The 22,374-nt window shown below is 44.5% G+C and overlaps 1 protein-coding gene across 2 annotated transcripts in view; it reads right to left on the bottom strand.

The window, feature by feature from the left end:
* Positions 1-16,487, bottom strand: part of LOC135507553 (RING finger protein 150-like) — a 33,940-nt gene extending 17,453 nt beyond the window's left edge. The window contains exons 1-6 of one of the 2 annotated variants that reach the window (XM_064927056.1): positions 15,713-16,477; positions 4,284-4,534; positions 2,385-2,456; positions 1,714-1,796; positions 1,360-1,456; positions 1,020-1,245 (exon numbers count right to left, since the gene is read on the bottom strand). In XM_064927056.1, coding sequence (XP_064783128.1) covers positions 1,020-1,245; positions 1,360-1,456; positions 1,714-1,796; positions 2,385-2,456; positions 4,284-4,534; positions 15,713-16,169 — 1,186 coding nt within the window. In that variant the 5' untranslated portion in view covers positions 16,170-16,477. Of the gene's footprint in view, positions 1-1,019; positions 1,246-1,351; positions 1,457-1,713; positions 1,797-2,384; positions 2,457-4,283; positions 4,535-15,712 lie in introns of those variants that run through there. The other variant, XM_064927057.1, reaches the window with a different exon arrangement.
* Positions 16,488-22,374: the final 5,887 nt, after the last annotated feature.

The following is a 22,374-nucleotide window of genomic DNA, read 5'->3' as shown; positions in this document are numbered from 1 at the left end:
AAAAGAAGTTGCAGGTCTGTGAGAGCCAGAAATCTTGCTTGTTTGTAGGTGACCAAATACTTATTTTCCACCATAATTTGCAAATAAATTCATAAAAAATCCTACAATTGAGTTTGAGTTTGAGTTGAGTTTATTTTTATTTTTACAGGGACAGTGCACATTAATCAACGTTTCAGTAAAAGTGCCGGTTATCCAGCCGGCTAATTTTCAACCGCAGTCCCTGGGCAGGTTATTAAAAACAATTACAATATAGACAATAGCAACATAGAACAAGCAAGACATAGCAACATAGGACAAGCAAGACGTAGCATACAGACAGAGCAACATAGAGCAAAAAGCAGCAAGACAAAATTCATAAAAGCAACAAAGTGTTTCCACACCTCACAAGCTACAGACAACAGACAACATGGAAAGCGGCAACACACAGCTAGGGACCATGTTCACAAATCTGATTGACCTTTAGCCATGTCTTCAAGCATTTTGTGAAAGTGTGATATGTGGTGCAGTTATGTGTGTCTGATGGCAGTGTATTCCAGACATGGGAAGCTCTCACAGAGAATGCAGATTTACTAAAGGTGCTTTTCCTTAGGGGAACTATACAGTCACCTCTCAAGGCAGACCTTGTGGATCTGCTGCCATATGTCTGGGTTTTCTGTTTAACAAAAATATTGAGTGGAGGGGGAGCCAGGCCATTAAGGATCTTGAATACAAGACATGCGTTGGTGTATTGCACAAGATTTTCCCAACTCAAGAGCTCATGCTTTCAATGTGATTTTCTGGATTTTTTTTCTCATTTTGTCTGTCATAGTTGAAGTGTACCTATGATGGAAATTACAGGCCTCTCATCTTTTTAAGTGGGAGAACTTGCACAATTGGTGGCTGACTAAATACTTTTTTGCTCCACTGTATATGCGTATATGTTGATTCGCATATGTTTGTTTATGTGTGTGTTGATGTGCAAAGGTGCAGATGTGTGTGTGCGTGCGTGTGTAGGTGCATAGGTGTGTGTCTATACTCACTGCTGGCGATGTGTCGGCTGTCCCCAGCCTGTGGTAGTGTCTCGTGGGCGTCGTGGTAAACCTGAGGCAGCCCTATCGTCCTGTCCATGTCCACCGTGTCCAGCACCACCGAGCTCTCCTCCCCGTTCACCGTGACGTCTCTGGCCCCTGTGATTGCGTTGGTGGGCGGTCCTCCCACTGACATCTCATAGTCTGGCGGAATGTCATCCCCACAGTCAAAGTTGGGCTGAAATCAATCAATCAAATATAAACAAAAACACTTTCCAAAAATAAAATCTCTCCAGGATCAGGGTTGGGAATGAAAGAAATGGATAGATGTTGAAAGACAGAACCTCCTTACTGGTATTCCCAGCGCTTTGAGGATGTTCATTTTACACATGGGACAGGTCCGATGGTCCAGAAGCCAGGGGTCCACACAGCTTTTATGGAAGATGTGCCTGAGGACAGAGTCACACACACGAACACGCACAGCCTTGAGGATGTCATCCGTAGTAACAGTCTCCTTGGTAACATAGCATCACTCACCATGCTCTACATATGCTCTCAGGTACAGAACAGTAAATTATTGTGGCATATTAATGACTACCAATCATTCCCAATAGACCTACTGCAACACATGATCTATAGGAGACAATGATAGTAATGGGTGTCTGCTCTCTATAGTTACACTGACAAATGGGAGAGGCTGTCGTACCTGCATGGCAATATCCTAACAACATCATTCGCTTTATAGCCCTCGATGCACACAGCACAGTTGTCAAAGTCAGACTCCGTTTCCTAGAACACCAAACACACAGGAGACATTTGGTTGGTTGTCTAGTCTCCTTTTCATTTCCTGGAAGGTGAATAAAGCAGAGCGGATCAAAAGCCATGCAGCCTGTATAATTCATTCAAATTTAAACACACACACACACACACACACACACACACACACACACACACACACACACACACACACACACACACACTAGCCATGCAGCCTGTATAATTCATTCAAATTTAAACACACACACACACACACTAGCCATGCAGCCTGTATAATTCATTCAAATTTAAACACACACAGAAAATAAAAAAAGAGTCAGTCATTATCATTGGGCTGATGGAAGTTCATTACCAAATGCTGCGCTTAGCAGGAGCGTAGGGAAACGGTTCGCTTCGGTTTAGAACCATATCACTGCTACTTAAATAGGTGGTTTTGGAAACACTTTACTTGAAGAGGGTCTATACATAAGGCATTCATAACCCCTCCATGAAACCAGTCATGAAACCTTTATGAGTGTGGCAGTATCATTCATAACAACCTTCGTAACACATTTATCCAACATCATAGAAGAGGTTCGTAAAGTACGCAGCCAGGTGTACCTTGTCTCCTTTCCTGATGGATCGTACTTGGAGCTTACTGATGGCCTTCTTGGCTGCGTCTCCGAGACGTCTCTGCTCATAGAAGATCAAAGAACAACAAAGAAGGTGGGGGAAAGATAAGCAACCCAACCTGGCAACCCAAAAGAGAGAAAAGAATGTCTGGAATTCCTATATATATATCCAATAACCGCTGACAAGGCAAGGAATGGACACCTTTCAAGGTTAGAGAAAGTGCATCTCAGGCCCTGTCTCCATCTGAACCATGGTGGACCATATTACTGGTTAATAGATCTGAAGGAGACGTTCTGAGAGGCTGTGTAATGTTTTAACACGGCCGGATGAACAGTCGCTTAGTGATGTTGAGATAGCAGTGGCTCTGAGCTGACAGTTAACCCCTTGTTGCAGACCGGAGCAGAAAACACAGGCCGAGTCAGGTCACTGAGTTGTGCAAGGTACGAAAAAAGGGAAATAGAGAGAAAAAGAGAGGGAGGGAGCGATAGAGAGCTAAATGCATGAGGGAGGGAGAGATTGAGTGGTTGATAAATACTAAAAGACATTGAGAGAAAGGTAGGCTGTTAACCTTCGCTATCTAGGTCTACTCTCACTGTGGAAAAGGACTGCCTCAGACCAGGCCACTGCCCACAGCTGCTCTCAATCAATCATCAAGGAAAGTCATTGTGACATCAACAGAAAACAGATTTGTGGTTTCAGGCCTGGCGAGTTCTTGGAATCGCAATTCAACTCCAGCAGGTATGAAAAAAAATCAAAAAATTGTCACCATGGTGCCCATTCCCCTTGAAAACCCATGTGGTTGTCTGTAACATTTGTGTCAACATCGGACAATCTTAGAAAACGGTTTCTTCAGCTGTCCCCATAGGAAAACCCTTTGAAGAACCCTTTTTAGTTCCATGTAGAACCCTCTGTAGAAAGGGTTCCACATGCAACCCAAATGGTTTTACCTGGAACCAAAATAATTCTCCCTGCAACCAAAAAGGGTTCTTCAAAGGGTTCTCCTATGGGGACAGCCAAAGAACCCTTTAAGGTTCTAGATTGCACCTTTTTTTGTGAGAGTGTGGGCCACGGTGTGTGCATTATCTACACAGTCCAACAGGGCTACACGGTTGACGGTCCAACAGGTTTCCACTAGCAAACCCTGCTGTCGCGCTATTTTTAATTTTGGCCTTCATTTCTGGATGGAAAAAGCAGGGAAAGGTTTAGAGTAGACGAATCACCTCAGAGAAAAGCAACTGCTCTACATATAGATATAGAAAAAGTATGTTCATACTATGGTCAAACTGCTAGTTTACGCTGTCATTACGGTCATACCATACCTGGTTGCGGTCACGAGCGTTGGCATATCTGAACCGCTGTATATAGTAGCAGACAACCTGTGTGTTATCAGAGACACACTGAAATACAGTAGGATGACATTACCAACCATGTCTTTATGTTATAATCCCTTCAGACGGTTGGTTACAATGCTACACTCACTATGTTCCTCACATTAACCCAGTACCCCTGTATATAGTAGCAGACAACCTGTGTGTGATCAGAGACACACTGAAATACAGTAGGATGACATTACCAACCATGTCTTTATGTTATAATCCCTTCAGACGGTTGGTTACAATGCTACACTCACTATGTTCCTCACATTAACCCCACATTAACCCAGTACCCCCTGTATATAGTAGCAGACAACCTGTGTGTTATCAGAGACACACTGAAATACAGTAGGATGACATTACCAACCATGTCTTTATGTTATAATCCCTTCAGACGGTTGGTTACAATGCTACACTCACTATGTTCCTCACATTAACCCAGTACCCCCGGTATATAGCCTCGTTATTGTTATTTGGGGTGGTGTACCTTACCTGATGAACTGGTGAACCGTACCTGATTGCGGTCGCGAGCGTTGGCGTATCTGAACCGCTGTATATAGTAGAAGATGAGCCATGCCAGGGAGATGATCATCAGGACGATGAAGGAGATGGAGACAAACACCACCGACGTTCTGCTCACATACTTCTGAAGGTTCCTCGTTCCTATGGTGATGTGCATGGTCACCGTGACGTTGCGTTCTAGTAGAGCAGCGATCTCCCGACCCTTGGGTTCCGGAATCATGATCGCCACGATATCCCCCGTCCCTGTTGGAATTTCCAGGTGAACAAAAAGAAGAGCAGTCTTTGGTAAAGTCAATCAAATATTTATCCGGTTTGTTAAAAGTTGCAAACGGGAGACAGAGAAAATGTCTAAACGGGCCCCTTGAAGATGGGCACTGTATTTTCTAAATCACACAACACCAAATGTTGTGTGAACACCAGGCTGGTAGGAAGTCAAGAAGTCAGCTGCTACAAAATGTATCCGCTGTACTGCAGCGATCAGAGACTCTGGGTTCGTGCCCAGGCTCTGTCGTAACCATCCGCGACCGGGAGGTCCGTGGGGCAACGCACAATTGGCCTAGCGTCGTCCGGGTTAGTGAGGGTTTTGCCAGTAGGGATATCCTTGTCTCATCACGCACCAGCGACTCCTGTGGCGGGCCGGGCGCAGTGCGCGCTAACCAAGGTTGCCAGGTGCACAGTGTTTCCTCCGACACATTGGTGCGGCTGGCTTCCGGGTTGGATGTGCGCTGTGTTAAGAAGCAGTGCGGCTTGGTTGGGTTGTGTATCGGAGGACGCATGACTTTCAACCTTTGTCTCTCCCGTGCCCGTACGGGAGTTGTAGCGATGAGACAAGATTGTAGCTATTAAACCAATTGGATACCATGAAATTGGGGAGAAAAAGGGGTAAAAAAATTAACAAATAATAGTAAAAAAAAAACAATGTATCCAACCAACTACTGTAAATATGTTGTAGTTCATTGGAAATAAACTTAATAAAGGATCTGTTGAGACAACCTACACATCCATATTCATGTGCAAAAATATTTTGTGTATAGGACAGAGAACTGCAACATGTGGCTGTGGGAGTGCATGTGGCTCTTTAATTGCTCCTTTGTGGCTTTATTAGATCCCATTCATTTGTATGGGATTTGAAACCTCTCTGTGGAGGTATCAGACCCCTATTGTGTATCAGGGTTGAGCTAAACTATAAATAACCTGTATTCACAGAACACTGTCTGTAGAACACAGTGAGTAATTAGCATTAGGCTAGCCTACTGGGAGTTCATTCAGGCAGAGACAGGACGCAGAGTTAACAAAACAAACCCCTGACTATCCATGTCTGGGTCAGAGCCCTGTGGTCCTGTTCAGAAAACGTTACAGATTTAGAACAAATCTGTATTTGTCTGTCACAGAGTAAGGAATCATATTAGCTGACATTTCTATCAGCAACGTTTTGAACATTTCACGTCACTGGTGTCACAATACCAGACCGCTTTAATAACACAGTCCAATTGACAATTAGGTCAGGCCCAGCTGCCACTAAAAAGGTTTGATCGGTAGCTCATTTAGGGTCAAACAGAGTACAACACACACCCCCCAGACACTCTACAAGGGAACATAATTTCATAGCAAAGCCATTAGTTCACACCACCAGATAGTCAACAGAGTGAACAATTGTAGGATATTTTAACACTTTCACAACTGAGTTGAAGGTTGTTGAGTTGAATGTTATCAAGGTCATGGACAACAGAAGTGCCACTTTAACACGTTGTGTTTTAACTCCTTTCAGAGTTGAAACTAGCAAGTTCTGACAGGGCCTCCCACCAGACATTATTCTCATCCTCACCTCTCATCTAGCCCCTCTCCCTATGGCCTATGACCTGACACTTCACACAATCCTCAACCGTCACACCAAAAGATACTAGAGCTTCAATATACCCTTTCTTCACACAGAAAATTATAATTACAGTGATGAAATATCCTTCAAGTAGGCTAAGTCCTAAGCTAACACACTAAATAAACACAATCGACACCCCTCAAGATTTCAAAATGGTCGCCATTCACGTTCATAAGGAGCAGGCCAAAAAGCTTCAGCGAGGCAAGACTCCGAGTGCCTTAACTTGCAGCTACAGTATGTACTGCCTACCTGTCTATCAGACACAGACACACTTTAACCACTGACTGAAGCATTGGGAGGTGAGGTGAGAGTGATAGATAGGAAGTATAGCCTATCAGAGGTGTCTGAGTGGTTTAAAATCCCAGACAAGAGATTACACTTCATGGACACTCCATCTGCAGCCACACATTGATGTGGGATGATGTCTGTGTCGTCAAGGGCCTAAGTGACTCATTAGCCTTTGGAACTCGGTGACATCATTTCCTCTAGTACTCTGCGGCCTTGTTACCGTGGCGTCTGTGCGGAGCCACAGGAACACAGAAGCCCCAGGGTGCTTCACTTCTTCACTCCATCTATCAGTAATTTCTAAAGGAGATGCTCGTTCACTCGGCCACCACCGCCGCCCAGGCAGCCCGGCCAGCCACAGGGCATTGTGGGATACCCTCGGCACCCGGCGGAGGTCTGAAAGTGACCAAGGCCATTATATCACCATACCCTGGGGATGGATAGAGAGAGAAAGAAAGAAAGAAAGAAAGAGAGAGAGGAAAGTTGGCACCTAGCAACACCATATTATCACTGCAGAACAGACAAAAACAGGTTGGAAAAAGCTGTGACTGAATAAATAAAAGTAGCTGCAAAACTTTTAGCCCAAGAAAGACACAAAGTAAGCAGCAAGGCATTCAAAAATGGATGACTCCGTCAACCCACTCACTAATGAATTCCGGATTAGAAAAGGAACATTGGACTTTACTCCAGAGACTGAAATATATTCACTAACAAATGCGGATTTAAAACCGCCCAAAAAATTGGCATACGACAGTCGGCGCGTCCGTAAGGCTAAGAGCTAAGCTTCCCCTAAAGTAAATTGGCAAAATTATAGAGCCTAATTATCTTACTCCTGTCGATACAGAAATTCATAAAACAATTCAAAATAAGCTACACCAGAAAGCCTGATTTGGCCACAGAGGATAATTAGCATCTTTAAAAACATATAAGCTGTGGATCCTCGTAAAATTGACCATCCTACCGATCCTCGACTTCGGCGATGTCATTTACAAATAGCCTCCAACACTCTACTCAGCAAATTGGATGCAGTCTATCACAGTGCCATCAGTTTTGTCACCAAAGCCCCATATACTACCCACCACTGCGACCTGTATGCTCTCGATGGCTGGCCCTCGCTTCATATTCGTCACCAAACTCACTGGCTCCAGGTCATCTATAAGTCTTTGCTAAGTAAAGCCCTGCTTTATCTCAGCTCACTGGTCACCATAGCAGCACCCACCCGTAGCATGCACTCCAGCAGGTATATTTCACTGGGCACCAATTCCTCCTTTGGCCACCTTTCCTTCCAGTTTTCTGCTGCCAATGACTGGAACAAATTGCAAAAATCACTGAAGCTGAAGACTCATATCTCCCTCTCTAACTTTAAACACCAGAGGTCAAATTAGCTCACAGGTCATTGCACCTGAACATAGCCCATCTGTAAATAACCCATCCAACTACCTCATCCCCATATTGTTATTATGATTATTTTTTGCTCCTTTGCACCCCAGTATCTCTACTTGCGCATTCATCTTCTGCACATCTATCACTCCAGTGTTTAATTTCTAAATTGTAATTATTTCGCCACTATGCCCTATTTATTGCCTTACCTCACCTAATTTGCACACACTGTATAGACTTTTCTATTGTGTTATTGACTGCATGTTTGTTTATGTGTAACTCTGTGTTGTTGCTTGTGTCACCCTGCTTTGCTTTATCTTGGCCAGGTTGCAGTTGTAAATGAGAACTTGGCATCAACTGGCCTGCCTGGTTAAATAAAAGTGAAATAAAATGTAAAAAACGCATTGCCTACAGTCAGAAGGCGCCGCAATTTGGGCAGCGCCTGGCAAATAGCCACATAGATGATTGTTGAGTTGCGAATGTCAGTGAATAGTAGAATCCCAGCCAGGCATATCGCAATATTTCAAAAGCCAATTGAAGGAAAACATAATTTGGAATGCAAATGTCTATTGCTGTAAAGAAAAGACAATGAAAAGACTCATCTGTCTTTTAGTTATCAAAATGCTCAATTTAATTGAGTGAACAGTATAGCCTTTCTTATTAGCACCAGCCGAAAGTTTGTCATATTCCCGGTGAGTGCGCATATTCACTCTTTCATGGTTTGGTATGTGCTACTTGAAAGTTAGTTTTTGGAGTGAGAATAGGTCAAATTAGAGTGGGTGAAAGAGGGTGGTCAAAAGACAGAGGGAAGAGATGGAGGAGACAGAATACAACTCGTTTCTCTGTACTCTCGGTCGGTCGCCATGGCGCCCAGTTTCATGCCGCGATCCTGGAAATAAACCCCGAGGTATGTGTGTGTGACGCAGGGACTGATCCCCCATGGACAGCACACATTTCATATGGGAAAAGCACAATGCATTATTATGCTCATAAATCTCCATATGTAACTAGTTCGTCGTAAGGGACATACAGCCACAGGTTTATGGGGAGAAAAGAGAGCAGATCAACAGATAATCTACATAATAATAATCTTTATTAGCCCAACTCTTCGTATGGGTCCAAAAGCTTCCGTTTTGAAGCTTTTTCTCATAGGCTTAAAGGGCTACTGGCAGTGTGCTTTTTTTCGGCTTCAGATTGCCTAATTGTAGTTTTTTGGAAACAACGAGTAGACTAAATCTAATAATACATAGCAGTCTAACGAAATAAGCGCACCAGGAACGAAGAGCTCTGGAGCCAATGTCCTGGCATAGACGGGGCCTAAATCACATTGTGACGTAACGCAATGGGTGCACAATGGGTAGTAGGCCGGAGGCTACTGTGTTATCCTGCAAATAGGGTTTACACACAGCAAGGCACAATGTATTAGGTCCAAGGACGTCACATATAGGCAAACAAGCGCACACACACTCACACAAGTTGGCTGAATTAGCAAAGAGCATTGCAGCAGCACCGTGGTTTGTTCATACATAACGGTAGCCACTCTTAATGCAATCAGCGGCACAATCACCGACTGAAAAACAAGGCTGTGTGTGCACGGTAAACAGATAACTTCTTCACCTCTATGAGCCTGGAGAAAAATATGGCCATGGTAAGGGAACACATTGACAAAGTTCTACGTCTGCAAAGCTGCTTTTGCACACTGGCCATGCTTCAGCTGTTAAGTATGAGATCTAAAGTAGGTAGTGCAGAGTAGACTCAAGGTTTTAGCCATCTTTACCATCAAGGTGGGATTTTGGATTACATAGACTGGTCCCTGATCTGTTTGTCCTGTCTTGCCAACTCCTATGGTCATAGTCACATCAATAACCATAGGAGTTGGCAAGACACAACAAACAGATCTGGGACCAGGCTAGAAATTACAACCCAAATGAAGAAGACAAGAATACAGACACAAAGATATTCCACAAGGGGCAATATGTCATACACATGTTATCACCACTGTCTGCAAGTAGTTGGCGAATCCATTTCATTTAGAGAGAGAGAAAGAACAAGAAAACCAAAATAGCTGCTTCTAAAAATCAAAGCAGTGTGTAATATCAACCGATGGCCCGACAGAGGCTGAACTGGTCCAAAATCTCTCCTCTTTGCGGACACCCTTTAGCAAGAATGGTGCATAATCAGCCACGATGGTGCATAATCAGCCACGATGGTGCATAATCAGCCACGATGGTGCATAATAAGCCACGATGGTGTATAATAAGCCACGATGGTGCATAATCAGCCACGATGGTGCATAATCAGCCACGATGGTGCATAATCAGCCACGATGGTGCATAATAAGCCACGATGGTGCATAATCAGCCACGATGGTGCATAATAAGCCACGATGGTGCATAATAAGGCAAGCCAGGTGGAATAGAGAGCGAGTGAGCAGTTGATTTTTAGAGGAAGGGCGCTAACCTGTTTAGTGCTGCTGAGGAATAGCTTTTGCTAGCAGCCTTGAGGGCAGCATAACCTGCTGTGTAGTGGATAATAGTATTTGGTTAGCTGTAATTAAACAGCACAAATCCTCATTCAATATCAACGGTGTTAGTCTGTCCAGCGAAAATGTGCATAAAAATATCAAATAATTAATACATGTAGCCACCGAAATTTGCATAGCCAAGATGGCCGACAAAATAACTGCCTAAAAAACCATGGTCAGGAAAGAAAAACTGAAAGGATCTGGCAGAGGAAGGGAGCCACGTCATACAGAAATCTAGTGATTAATTCCAGCTCTCAGAAAATGTATTCCACGTCGCTCTCCCTCCATATAAAAAGCCAGACTGCAAATGTCTAGTCTTTCATAAAGATCAGCCCTGATAGGATTCATATGTGTCCTGTCCATACAGAGGTCTGAGTGTTCTCATACAAAAAGGCTTTGTATGCGTTCTTTGTCACAGGTGGGGCCAACCTAATTAAGATGAGAGAGAGAGAACGAGATTCTTGGCTCTCGGTTACCCTGGCCGATACAGTCCACTTCTGTTGGCTCACCGAGAGGAGGACTGTTCTTTCTCTCGCTTTCTTTTAGTCCCCCTTTCCCTCATCATTGCTCTCTCTCTCTCCCCCATCTCTGTCTGTTCGTCTCAGGGCTGGGAGTATGAGTCTTAGCAGCCCCAGAAATAGCACAGTCTCCTCTTTTCCGTAGGTACCCAGGGACTTCCGGCCCGATGTACCCTCTCAGCAGGAAGGTTATGTGTGAGTGTGTGTGTGTGTGTGTGTGTGTGGTGTGGCTCGTATCCACATGCTTCCCAGACAAAATAGTTTGGAAGAGTTAGTGCATATATAATGTCGACCTTTTGTGACGTTTTTGTTCACTTCAGTTGTTCAGGCATACAACAATTTCTTTGGAGGCAAGCCGAAGTCAGTAGCCAAAGTGTACGCCCCTTTGTCGGTGATTGGTCAATAATAGGGATTCTTCAATAAAGTCTTTGTTGTCATTCAATGAGAGATGACTCATTTACATGCAAAAAAAAAAAAAAAAAAGAGGCAACATCTAACATCTTAGTTAGATGTAAAATTGCAGGACTAAGATCCCCTCAGCAAAATCTTCAAAATGAATAACAGATTTCTTGAGTTATCTTAGATTAATTTAATTAATTTTGAAGAAGTGCATACTGGCTATGGCGTCTCAAAATTGACAAACAATACTATTGCCGCTTTTTTCTAATTTTTCAAACGAGGGTCTTTTAAGGTAATATACAAGCACACTTGTTCGGTTCACCTTGCCGAGCTCGGCGCTAGCTGACGCCTTAACAGACACATCTCCTGGGCTGTGCCAACCAAGTAGGGAGGGACCCAATGGGGGTCTCAGAGAGCTCGCCAGGGGTGGCCACCCACCCCCGAAACCCCTCTCCTCGGCTGGCCCCATGTGTCTGAGGCATCTGGTCGTGCCTTCCATCATCTCTCCTCACTTCCCCATTAGGAGCCAGCATGCAGGCACGCCACTGTCCAGTCCAGGAGATGATGCAGATAGGGCTTGGAATCTGTCAGAGACTGCCAGTGAATGTGAACAAAGGGGTTTATATGAATGTAATGACCTGTTTTAGCCCACATGGCGTAATCCTCAGTTAAAAGAAGGCAAATCGTCAGCAATGGTAACCATTCCATTAATGCCAACCCTCATGCAACCTGATCACCTGCACAGCTTGGAAGCCCCTACAGACAGACACCACTCTGTATTGGTTGGAGGAGGTGTGTCAGTGCTTTTGCAGCAGGCTAATGCAGTTTGGCAGCGTGCTAATAGGGTGATCGGTTATGCACTACCTGTCAGCCCATTGTGAAGGAGGGTGCTACATTTTACAGCACATCGTCAAACCAGTCGCACAGTCAGGTTGTGTTAAGACACAGACATGGTTCGTTTAGTTTCAATCCATTAACATGATCTGTCTCAGTAAACAGAGCTACAGTAAAGACAAAGGAGTGGAGCCAAGCTCAAAACGCATGTGGGCAACCATATACACACACACACAAACGTCAGTCATACAGTGCTTTCGAAAAGTATTCAGACCCCTTGACTTTTTCAAAATGTTGTTACATTACAGCCTTATTCTAAAATTGATTAAATCATTTTTCCCCCTCATCAATCTAAACACAATACACCAAAATGACAAAGCAAAAACAGGTTTTTAGAATTTTTGCAAATTTATATTTTATAAAAACACATTAATATCACATTTACATAAGTAATCAGACCCTTTATTCAGTACTTTATGAAGCATCTTTGGCAGCGATTAAAGCCTCAAGTGTTCTTGGGTTTGACACTACATGTTCGGCACACCTGTATTTGGGGAGTTTTCCCCCCATTCCTCTCTGAAGATCCTCTCAAGCTCTGTCAGGTTGGATGGGGAGCGTCGCTGTTATTTTCAGGTATCTCCAGAGATGTTCCATCAGGTTAAAGTCCGGGCCCTGGCTGGGCCACTCAGGGACATTTAGAGACTTGTCCCGAAGTCACTCCTGCATTGTATTGGCTGTGTGCTTAGGGTCATTGTCCTGATGGAAGGTGAACCTTCACCCCAGGCTGAGGTGCTTAGCAGGTTTTCATCAAGGATCTCTCTGTGCTTTACTTCGTTTGTCTTTGCCTCAATCAAGTCTCCCTGTCCCTGCCGCTGAAAAGCATCCCCACAGCATGATGCCGCCACCACCATGCTTCCCCGTAGGGATGGTGCCAGGTTTCCTCCAGATGTGACGCTTGGCATTCAGGCCAAATAGTTCAATCTCGGTTTCATCAGACCAGAGAACCGTGTCATTTGCCTTTTATTGAGGAGTGGCTTCCATCTGGTCACTCTACCATAAAGGCTTGATTGGTGGAGTGCTGCAGAGATGGTTGTCCTTCTGGAAGGTTCTCCCATCTCCACAGAGGAACTCCAGAGCCCGGTCAAGGTCCTTCTCCCCCGATTGCTGTTTGGCCAGGTGGTCAGCACTAGGAAGAGTCTTGGTGTTTCCAAACTTCTTCCATTTAAGAATTATGGAGGCCACTGTGTTCTTGGGGACCTTCAATGCTGCAGACATTTTTTGGTACCCTTCCCGAGATCTGTGCCTCAACACAATCCTGTCTTGGAGCTCTACGGAAAATTCCTTCGACCTCATGGCTTGGTTTTTGCTCTGACATGCACTGTCAACTGTGGAACCATATATTGACAGATGTGTGCCTTTCTAAATCATGTTCAATCAATTGGATTTACAACAGGTGGACTCCAATGAAGTTGTAGAAACATCTCAAGGATGATCAATGGAAATAGGATGCACCTGTGCTCAATTGAATCTCATAGCAAAGAGTCTGAATACGTATCTAAATAAGTTGATTTTTATTTGTAATAAATTTGCACAAAAAAAATCTAAAAACCCAAATTTCGCTTTGTCATTATGGGGTATTATGTGTAGATTGCTTAGGAAAACAAAATATTTAAAACATTTTTAAATAATATGTAATAAAATGTGGAAAAAGGTCAAGGGGTCTGAATACTTGCCAAGGTACTGTATATGAAGACTAGACTGCATGTGAAAAGATAAGGAATGTGGAGAGAAAGTATGGATCATGGATGATCAGGGATAGAGAGGTGAGGAGGGTGTTGTGTCGGACGGACTCATAAGATGCCCGAACCCTAGGTTTCTTCTAAGATCTTTTCCTTTGCAGCGATGGAGAGCCCACCACCACCAAACTGTCACTTGCAGAGCTATGGGGGCCAACCCAGCCTAGATATGAAAGAGAGCAGTCGACAGTGGAAACTTGGCAGCCAGTTAACACCAGTTCTCTCTGTTAAAGCCTTCACTGCTGGCTCCACTATTGAACCCAGACCAGATGGAAACACCTTCGACTGAGGGATAACATACCCAACTGATTAAAATGTCCATTGAATGTGCTTGGGTGGAAACGGCTGACTCAGATATTCCCATGGACAGACTCTCCAAGCGGGCTCGTCTTAAACATGTTCACCCATCACTACGTTGTGATAGTTCAATTAAAAGCACGCCACGAAATCAGATGTCTAAGAAAAGTTGTCATAGTAACCTCCGCTTTCTGTAGATGTTCAAGCCAAGGCTAAACAGAGATGACTCAATTAGTAAGTTTGAATTAGTCTGTCGACCCCATTAATACACAAAGTGTATTTATGTTACTTCAGTGTCACCATTGAATTGGGTAGGTTTTACAAAAACAAACACACTCTTCTACATGCACACACACTAAGTTGACAGAAGCTGTACCAATATGGATTGCCATTTGGATCTCTTGCAAAGCAGGACTCAGTTTTACAACCCAAAAATGTAAATCATTTTGGGTTGAAATCATAACTGTGCTAAATCCATCTTCCATTAATATTTATGTCCACCCAAAACTAAAATCCTCCTACTTCCTGTCCCCTCTACTCCTCTTTGTCCTTGATTCTTTCCTACATGGCTCAGGGTGAGAGCAGGAGAGACAGGCTCTAAATTGTATTAAAAATAATAATAATCTCTCTCTTCATCTGCACTGATTGGAACATACCTGACAAGTGAAAACAATAATGGTGGAAGCTCATTCAAAGGCTGGCTTTCACCTGGTCAGTTGTCAGTGCTGAAGAAGGACAGGGAGCAAAGTGAGGTCAGATTTTGATGCGGTCAAGAATGAGCCAGAGAGAGAAATTACAGGAGAACTCTTTAGCTTACACAACAGCCTCAGCCTGGTCTGAGCCAGTACCATGCCAATCCCTGACTCAACATTTGGCCCAGTTCAGAATCAGCAAGATTTAGATATGAATTACAATTAGATATAGGCTAAAATGTATAGGGAATGTGTAGGATATCAGAGCTTGACTGATGATCTATCCCAATGCAGTCGGAAACATGCATCAATAGTCTATACGAGCTGGGTGGATACAACTCCCAGAGGATCATGGTAAGTTCATGCATGGGCTATGCAGCATAATATCAAAATTTATATTTTACACAATGGGCCCATTCCCTTAAAAAGGTAGGCCTGCAACCCAAAATCTATTTTTATGGAGAAAAGTTGTTCATTGATCATTATCACACAGCGAGGAGGAAGGAAGAAGGATGCTGGTTTACTGTTGAAAAATAAACAGCTGCAATACATTACCAGTTCACCAAACAATTGTCTTGAGAGACAATGACACATCGAAATGGTTTAGGGTTTGAGGACTGCATTGAGCTTACATCTTGTGCTGATTTTCACTTGTAGGCACAACTGGCAGCAAATGGACAATGTGCTTCTTTGTTGATTAGTTCAATATATAATAGTGGGTTTGACAGTTTTGACAGTACAGTGTCTCATACAAGTAATACAGTGCATTGCATACAGTCATGGAAGCTTGATGAATTGCTCCCCCGAAAGTGTAGTTTACCTTGATGAGGCATTGTTATGGTATCGTTGACATTAGTGGAGCCCACGTTATAAATTATGACTGCAGATGCGTTGTGGAGTGCAGCGACGTTGCGAATTTTATCTCTGAATGTACAATTCCCCGCAGCTATCAACGCCATCCAAGCATTGTTTTGATAAGGCAGGGGATACTTAGCGCTCGGGTCGCAAGCTTGTCTCTCTTGCAAAAGCAAAGGCATCAACACTTGCCCTCTTGCTTCTTTCTTGGGGGAGTGCTCGCCATATCTTCCACACTCAGTCTTCTCTGTTTTGATTTCTGAAGTCACGGGATCCACATAAGTAACGTTGACAAACGCGGTGTACCATTCTTCTTTCTCCGCCACCGTAAAGTCCAGGCACAGCAAATGCACGAAGCAAAAGGATAGCAGCCATGTTGAGAGAGCTAGACTGCGGCAGGCTTGGATGAGGGAGATTGCCATGTTCAGTCCGAGGATATAGCGAGTGTTTCCCTCTCCACCAAGCCTAAAAGCTGCCTCTCGCTGGTAGCCTCCCCCTTTCCAAGCTCGACGACTACGATTTCGGACTACCCTGAAGTTGAAATACTTGAAAAGTGATGTAGCAAATCAACTGGTTAAAGGTAGCTTCTGGTTGTTGACAGTTGGTTGTAGGCGTGCTTCTCCACCCTGCCTACTGCTACCTAAGCGACCGGCCTGCAATGTTGTTATCAGTCAGCTGGACAAGCTTTCTAAACATGTGACCTGGGCGGGGATCACGAAGATAGTCGAACCTGTCCCCCATAATAAAGGCTAGTGTTCGCCGATACAAGGATCGGCAGTAGTTCCTCGTGAGAGCCAGTTGCATCATAGCCCTTGATGGTTTTTGCGATTACACTTGAAGAAACTTTCAAAATTCTTGAGATTTTCTGGATTTACTGACTTTTATGTCTTAAAGTAATGATGGACTGTCATTTCTCTTTACTTAATTCCATAAATTAAATTTTAAGAAGGCACACCTGTTAATTGAAATGCATTCCAGGTGACTACCTCATGAAGCTGGTTGAGAGAATGCTAAGAGTGTGCAAATCTGTCGTCAAGGCAAAGGGTGGCTATTTGAAGAATCTCAAATATAAAATATATTTAGATTTGTTTTACACTTTTATGGTTAGTACATGATTCATTGTGTGTTATTTCATCGTTTTGATGTCTTTACTATTATTCTACAGTGTAGAAAATAGTCAAATTAAGGAAAACCCTTGAATGAGTAGGTGTTTGAACTTTTGACCGGTATATATATATGTATGTATGTATGTATGTATGTATGTATGTATGTATGTATGTATGTATGTATGTATGTATGTATGATATATGTATGTATGTATGTATATATATATATATATATATATATATATATATATATATATATATATATATATATATATATATATATATATTTGCAATAGGTAATTACAATATTTACCCAGCAGAAGGCAATGTTGTTTACTTGATTACAGGTCACAGATCCTCCCCACGCACACAATTTACATTGGAGGTTTCGAATTACAGGTTAATATTGTCAGGACACGTTGCAGGAAAAATAACATGATCATAGCCGTGGGTCTGTGACCTGTAATCGAGTAAACATTGCCCTCTGCTGGGTAAATATTGTGATTACATATTGCAAGCAGTTCTTCAAGTTGACCTCAAGAGAGCACTGTATCCTACTACATGTCTATCATCATGCTTGTCTTTGGAAGAGAGAATACAGGATGAGTGCGTCATAGGCCCTATATACGTCCCAATTAATCACATTCTTTCCAATGAAAGGAAGTCTAGATGAATGCAGTCTAATAATAGTTTCCCATAAACTCAAAACAAATGTTAATTGTCACACGCTTTGTAAACAACAGGTGTAGACCACCAGTGAAGCGCTTCCTTACGGGCTCTTCAGTTAGCAGCAATGCAGAAAGGAAGAAAATAGAGGAATAATAGAAAGTAAAACACATAATAATAAAACAAATAATAAATACACAATGAGTAACGATATACCCGGGGTACTAATGCCGAGTCAATGTGCAGGGGTACGAGGTAATTGAGGTAGATATTAATCTTTTTATTTATTTCACCTTTATTTAACCAGGTAGGCTAGTTGAGAACAAGTTCTCATTTGCAACTGCGACCTGGCCAAGATAAAGCATAGCAGTGTGAAGACACAACACAGAGTTACACATGGAGTAAACAATTAACAAGTCAATAACACAGTAGAAAAAAAGAGAGTCTATATACATTGTGTGCAAAAGGCATGAGGAGGTAGGCGAATAATTACAATTTTGCATATTAACACTGGAGTGATAAATGATCAGATGGTCATGTACAGGTAGAGATATTGGTGTGCAAAAGAGCAGAAAAGTAAATAAATAAAAACAGTATGGGGATGAGGTAGGTAAAAATGGGTGGGCTATTTACCGATAGACTATGTACAGCTGCAGCGATCGGTTAGCTGCTCAGATAGCAGATGTTTGAAGTTGGTGAGGGAGATAAAAGTCTCCAACTTCAGCGATTTTTGCAATTCGTTCCAGTCACAGGCAGCAGAGAACTGGAACAAAAGGTCGGCCAAATGAGGTGTTGGCTTTAGGGATGATCATTGAGATACACCTGCTGGAGCGCGTGCTACGGGTGGGTATTGCCATCGTGACCAGTGAACTGAGATAAGGCGGAGCGTTACCTAGCATGGACTTGTAGATGACCTGGAGCCAGTGGGTCTGGCGACGAATATGTAGCGAGGGCCAGCCGACTAGAGCATACAGGTCGCAGTGGTGGGTGGTATAAGGTGTTTTAGTGACAAAACGGATGGCACTGTGATAAACTGCATCCAGTTTGCTGAGTAGAGTGTTGGAAGCTATTTTGTAGATAACATCGCCGAAGTCGAGGATCGGTAGGATAGTCAGTTTTACTAGGGTAAGTTTGGCGGCGTGAGTGAGGAGGCTTTGTTGCGGAATAGAAAGCCGACTCTAGATTTGATTTTCAATTGGAGATGTTTGATATGAGTCTGGAAGGAGAGTTTACAGTCTAGCCAGACACCTAGCTACTTATAGATGTGCACATATTCAAGGTCGGAACCATCCAGGGTGGTGATGCTAGTCGGGCGTGCGGGTGCAGGCAGCGAACGGTTGAAAGCATGCATTTGGTTTTACTAGCGTTTAAGAGCAGTTGGAGGCCACGGAAGGAGTGTTGTATGGCATTGAAGCTCGTTTGGAGGTTAGATAGCACAGTGTCCAAGGACGGGCCGGATGTATACAGAATGGTGTCGTCTGCGTAGAGGTGGATCAGGGAATCGCCCGCAGCAAGAGCAACATCATTGATATATACAGAGAAAAGAGTCGAAAAGAGTGTACATATAACTAGGAATAAAGTGACATATAATGAACAATAGTATATACTACATGTACATACAGTTTGTGTGATAACCAGGTATAATTAGACCCAGGAACATGTACAATACATGACGAGGGCTAACAGATATCACACACACACAAACTATGAATAAGAATACCCTGCTCTATGTATTTTAGTGTAAACAGCAACCCCATGAACAGAGACAGTATATTATTATATGCATTGAACGGTATTCTGGAAGGTTCAATAAGTATTTCTAAGTGTCACACCTATCATGTTAGGGCATCTGACCAGCCGGGGGGTCTACAGCAGTGTTGAGGTGGCTCTGGGTAAATCCACACTAGCATACCACCTGAATGCATGCCGAATATGGCTTCGTGCTAAGAGATATGTTAGTGTGGATATTGGAACCGAGCCATACAGTCTCAGGCTTGTTACGTTGCCACTATTGATGTGTAATTATTCTGAACACCCAAAATACAGCAAGTTATCCATATGGAGTTAGATTTGAACACAAGACTCGTAACAAACGTTTTATGAACCATGGAGAAATGTAGCCATAAAACAACATGTGCTTCTGTGAAAAATCTGATTGACCACATATTTTGTGAACACGTTTCTGGACGAGGCTGGATACCAGGAGGATCTGAGAATGACTGTTGTTTAGCACAGTAGCCTACACACACACCATTGTGTTCATATGGACAGATGGAGATAGATACAGTAAACCTACATGAGGTCAGATGAGATGGTATATTTCCTCTAGAGAGTATTTTTGTACAGTAATAAGGTGACAGGTCGTTGCATTTCCACAGCACAGCCTTGGGAAGGGAGATTTCACTGGAAAAAGCTAGGCCATGTCTCCATCTAATCACTTTCCTTACCGTTTTGAAGTAGGAAATCTTAAGTATTTTATGCCATTGCCACCACATATGAAATGACCAAATCAATTCCATTTGATCTGGATTTGCCAAGGCTTAAAACTATTGGCGTAATACTTTTGGAGTCAATTCAATCAAATGCACAGTGCAGTATTTGTAGACCGTATGAATTTGGCCCTCAGTCAGTGGTCAGGTGCCTTGGTAATAGTAAACAAATTGTGAAATATATATTTCTTGCAGTAGCTGACAGCTAGCTGACTGTCAGAGTCCTTTAAGAACAGTGGGTTTGGAGTCAGGCGCAGAGAGCAGAGGGTTCGAATACATGTACTGGAAAAAACAGTCACGCCAAAACCACAAGGCACATCAACTGACCGGCCCATACACAGGACCCAAAATCCCAAAAAATAAAATACAATACAATACAACTAACAGTAAAACAATCCCGCACGAACCTAGGTGGGCCTAACCGGTTTAAATAGACAAAAATGAAGAAACACAACGAACAGAAAAGGAAAAAGGGATCGTGGCGGCTAATAGACCAGCGACGACGACCACTGAGCACCGCCGGAACAGGCAGGGGAGCCACCTTCGGTGGGAGTTCTGACAGGACCCCCCCTCCCTGATGCACAGTCCCCGCAGCGCTCCACTACTGGCCTCGAGGGCGACCCGGGGATCGAGGAGCTGGGCGATCCGGGTGGAGGCGGTGGAAGTCCCTCAGTAGTGACGGGTCCAAAATGTCCCCCACCGGTACCCAGCACCTCTCCTCCGGACCGTACCCCTCCCAGTCCACGATCAACTGTAGGCCCCTCACCTGGCGTCTCGAGTCCAGAATAGCACGTACTGTGTACGCCGGGGACCCCTCGATGTCCAGAGGGGGCGGAGGGACCTCCGGCACCTCACCTTCCTGCAGGGGACCAGCAACCACCGGCCTGAGGAGAGACACATTAAACTAGGGGTTAATACGACAGTAAGTAGGAAGTTGTAACCTATAACACACCTCATTTATCCTCCTCAGGACTTTAAACATCCCAACACACTGTGGCCCCAGCTTCCGGCAGGGCAGGCAGAGGGGCAGGTTTCGGGTCGAGAGCCAGACCCAGTTCCCCGGTGTGAACACGGGGGCCTCACTGCGGTGCTGGTCAGCGCTCCTCTTCTTCCGTCCACTAGCCTGTTTTAATGATTCCTGGACGGCTCTCCAGGTGTCCCTCGAGCGCTGCACCCATTCCTCCACCACAGAAGCTTCGGTCTGGCTCTGATGCCATGGCGCCAGGACCGGCTGGTAGCCCAACACGCACTGGAACGGAGACATGTTAGTAGAGGAGTGGCGGAGGGAGTTCTGGGCTAGATCTGCCCATGGGACATACCTCGCCCACTCACCAGCCCGTCCCGGCAATACGACCGCAGAAACCTACCCACATCCTGGTTTACTCTTTCCGCCTGCCCATTACTCTTGGGGTGGAAACCCGAGGTCAGGCTGACCGAGACCCGCCGCTGTTCCATGACCGCCCTCCAAACTCTGGACGTGAACTGGGGACCCCGATCAGAAATGATGTCCTCAGGCACACCGTAGTGCCGGAAGACATGGGTAAACAGAGCCTCCGCAGTCTGTAGGGCCGTAGGGAGACCGGGCATTGAGACGGCAGGACTTAGAAAACCAATCCACAATGACCAGGATCGTGGTGTTTCCCTGGGACGGGGGAAGGTCGGTGAGAAAGTCCACCAACAAGTGCGACCACGGCCGTTGTGGAATGGGCAGGGGCTGTAACTTCCCTCTAGGCAGGTGTCGAGGAGCCTTGCTCTGAGCGCACACCGAGCAGGAGGAGACATAAAACCTCACGTCCTGTGCCAACGTGTTTCACCAGTACCTCCCCCTATGACTCCGCACTGTCCTCTCGATCCCAGGATGACCCGAAGAGGGTAGTGTATGGGCACATCGAATCAACTTATCACGGACACCAAGCGGCACGTACTGAACACCCGCTCGATCTCCGCGTCCACCTCCCATACCACCGGTGCCATCAGACATGAAGCTGGGAGGATGGGAGTCGGCTCGATGGACCGCTCCTCGGTGTCATAGAGGCGGGACAGTGCGTCGGCCTTCGTATTTTGGGAGCCTGGCCGATATGAAATCGTAAAACGAAAACGGGGTAAAGAACATGGCCCACCTGACGCGGATTCAATCTCCTCGCTGCCCACATTTCAATGGTCAGTCCAGATGAGGAAAGGGTGCTTAGCCCCTTGAAGCCAATGTCTCCACACCTTCAGAGCCTTGACTACAGCTAACAACTCCTGGTCCCCCACGCATAGTTCCTCTCCACCGCTCCGAGCTTCTTCGGGAAAAAAGTGCAGGGGCGGAGCTTTGGTGACGTGCCCGAGCGCTATGATAGCACGGCTCCCACCCCAGCCTCGGA

This window comes from Oncorhynchus masou, chromosome 21, assembly GCF_036934945.1.
Source record: "Oncorhynchus masou masou isolate Uvic2021 chromosome 21, UVic_Omas_1.1, whole genome shotgun sequence".
NCBI lineage: Eukaryota > Metazoa > Chordata > Actinopteri > Salmoniformes > Salmonidae > Oncorhynchus > Oncorhynchus masou.
This window is presented reverse-complemented; position numbering and strand designations above follow the sequence as displayed.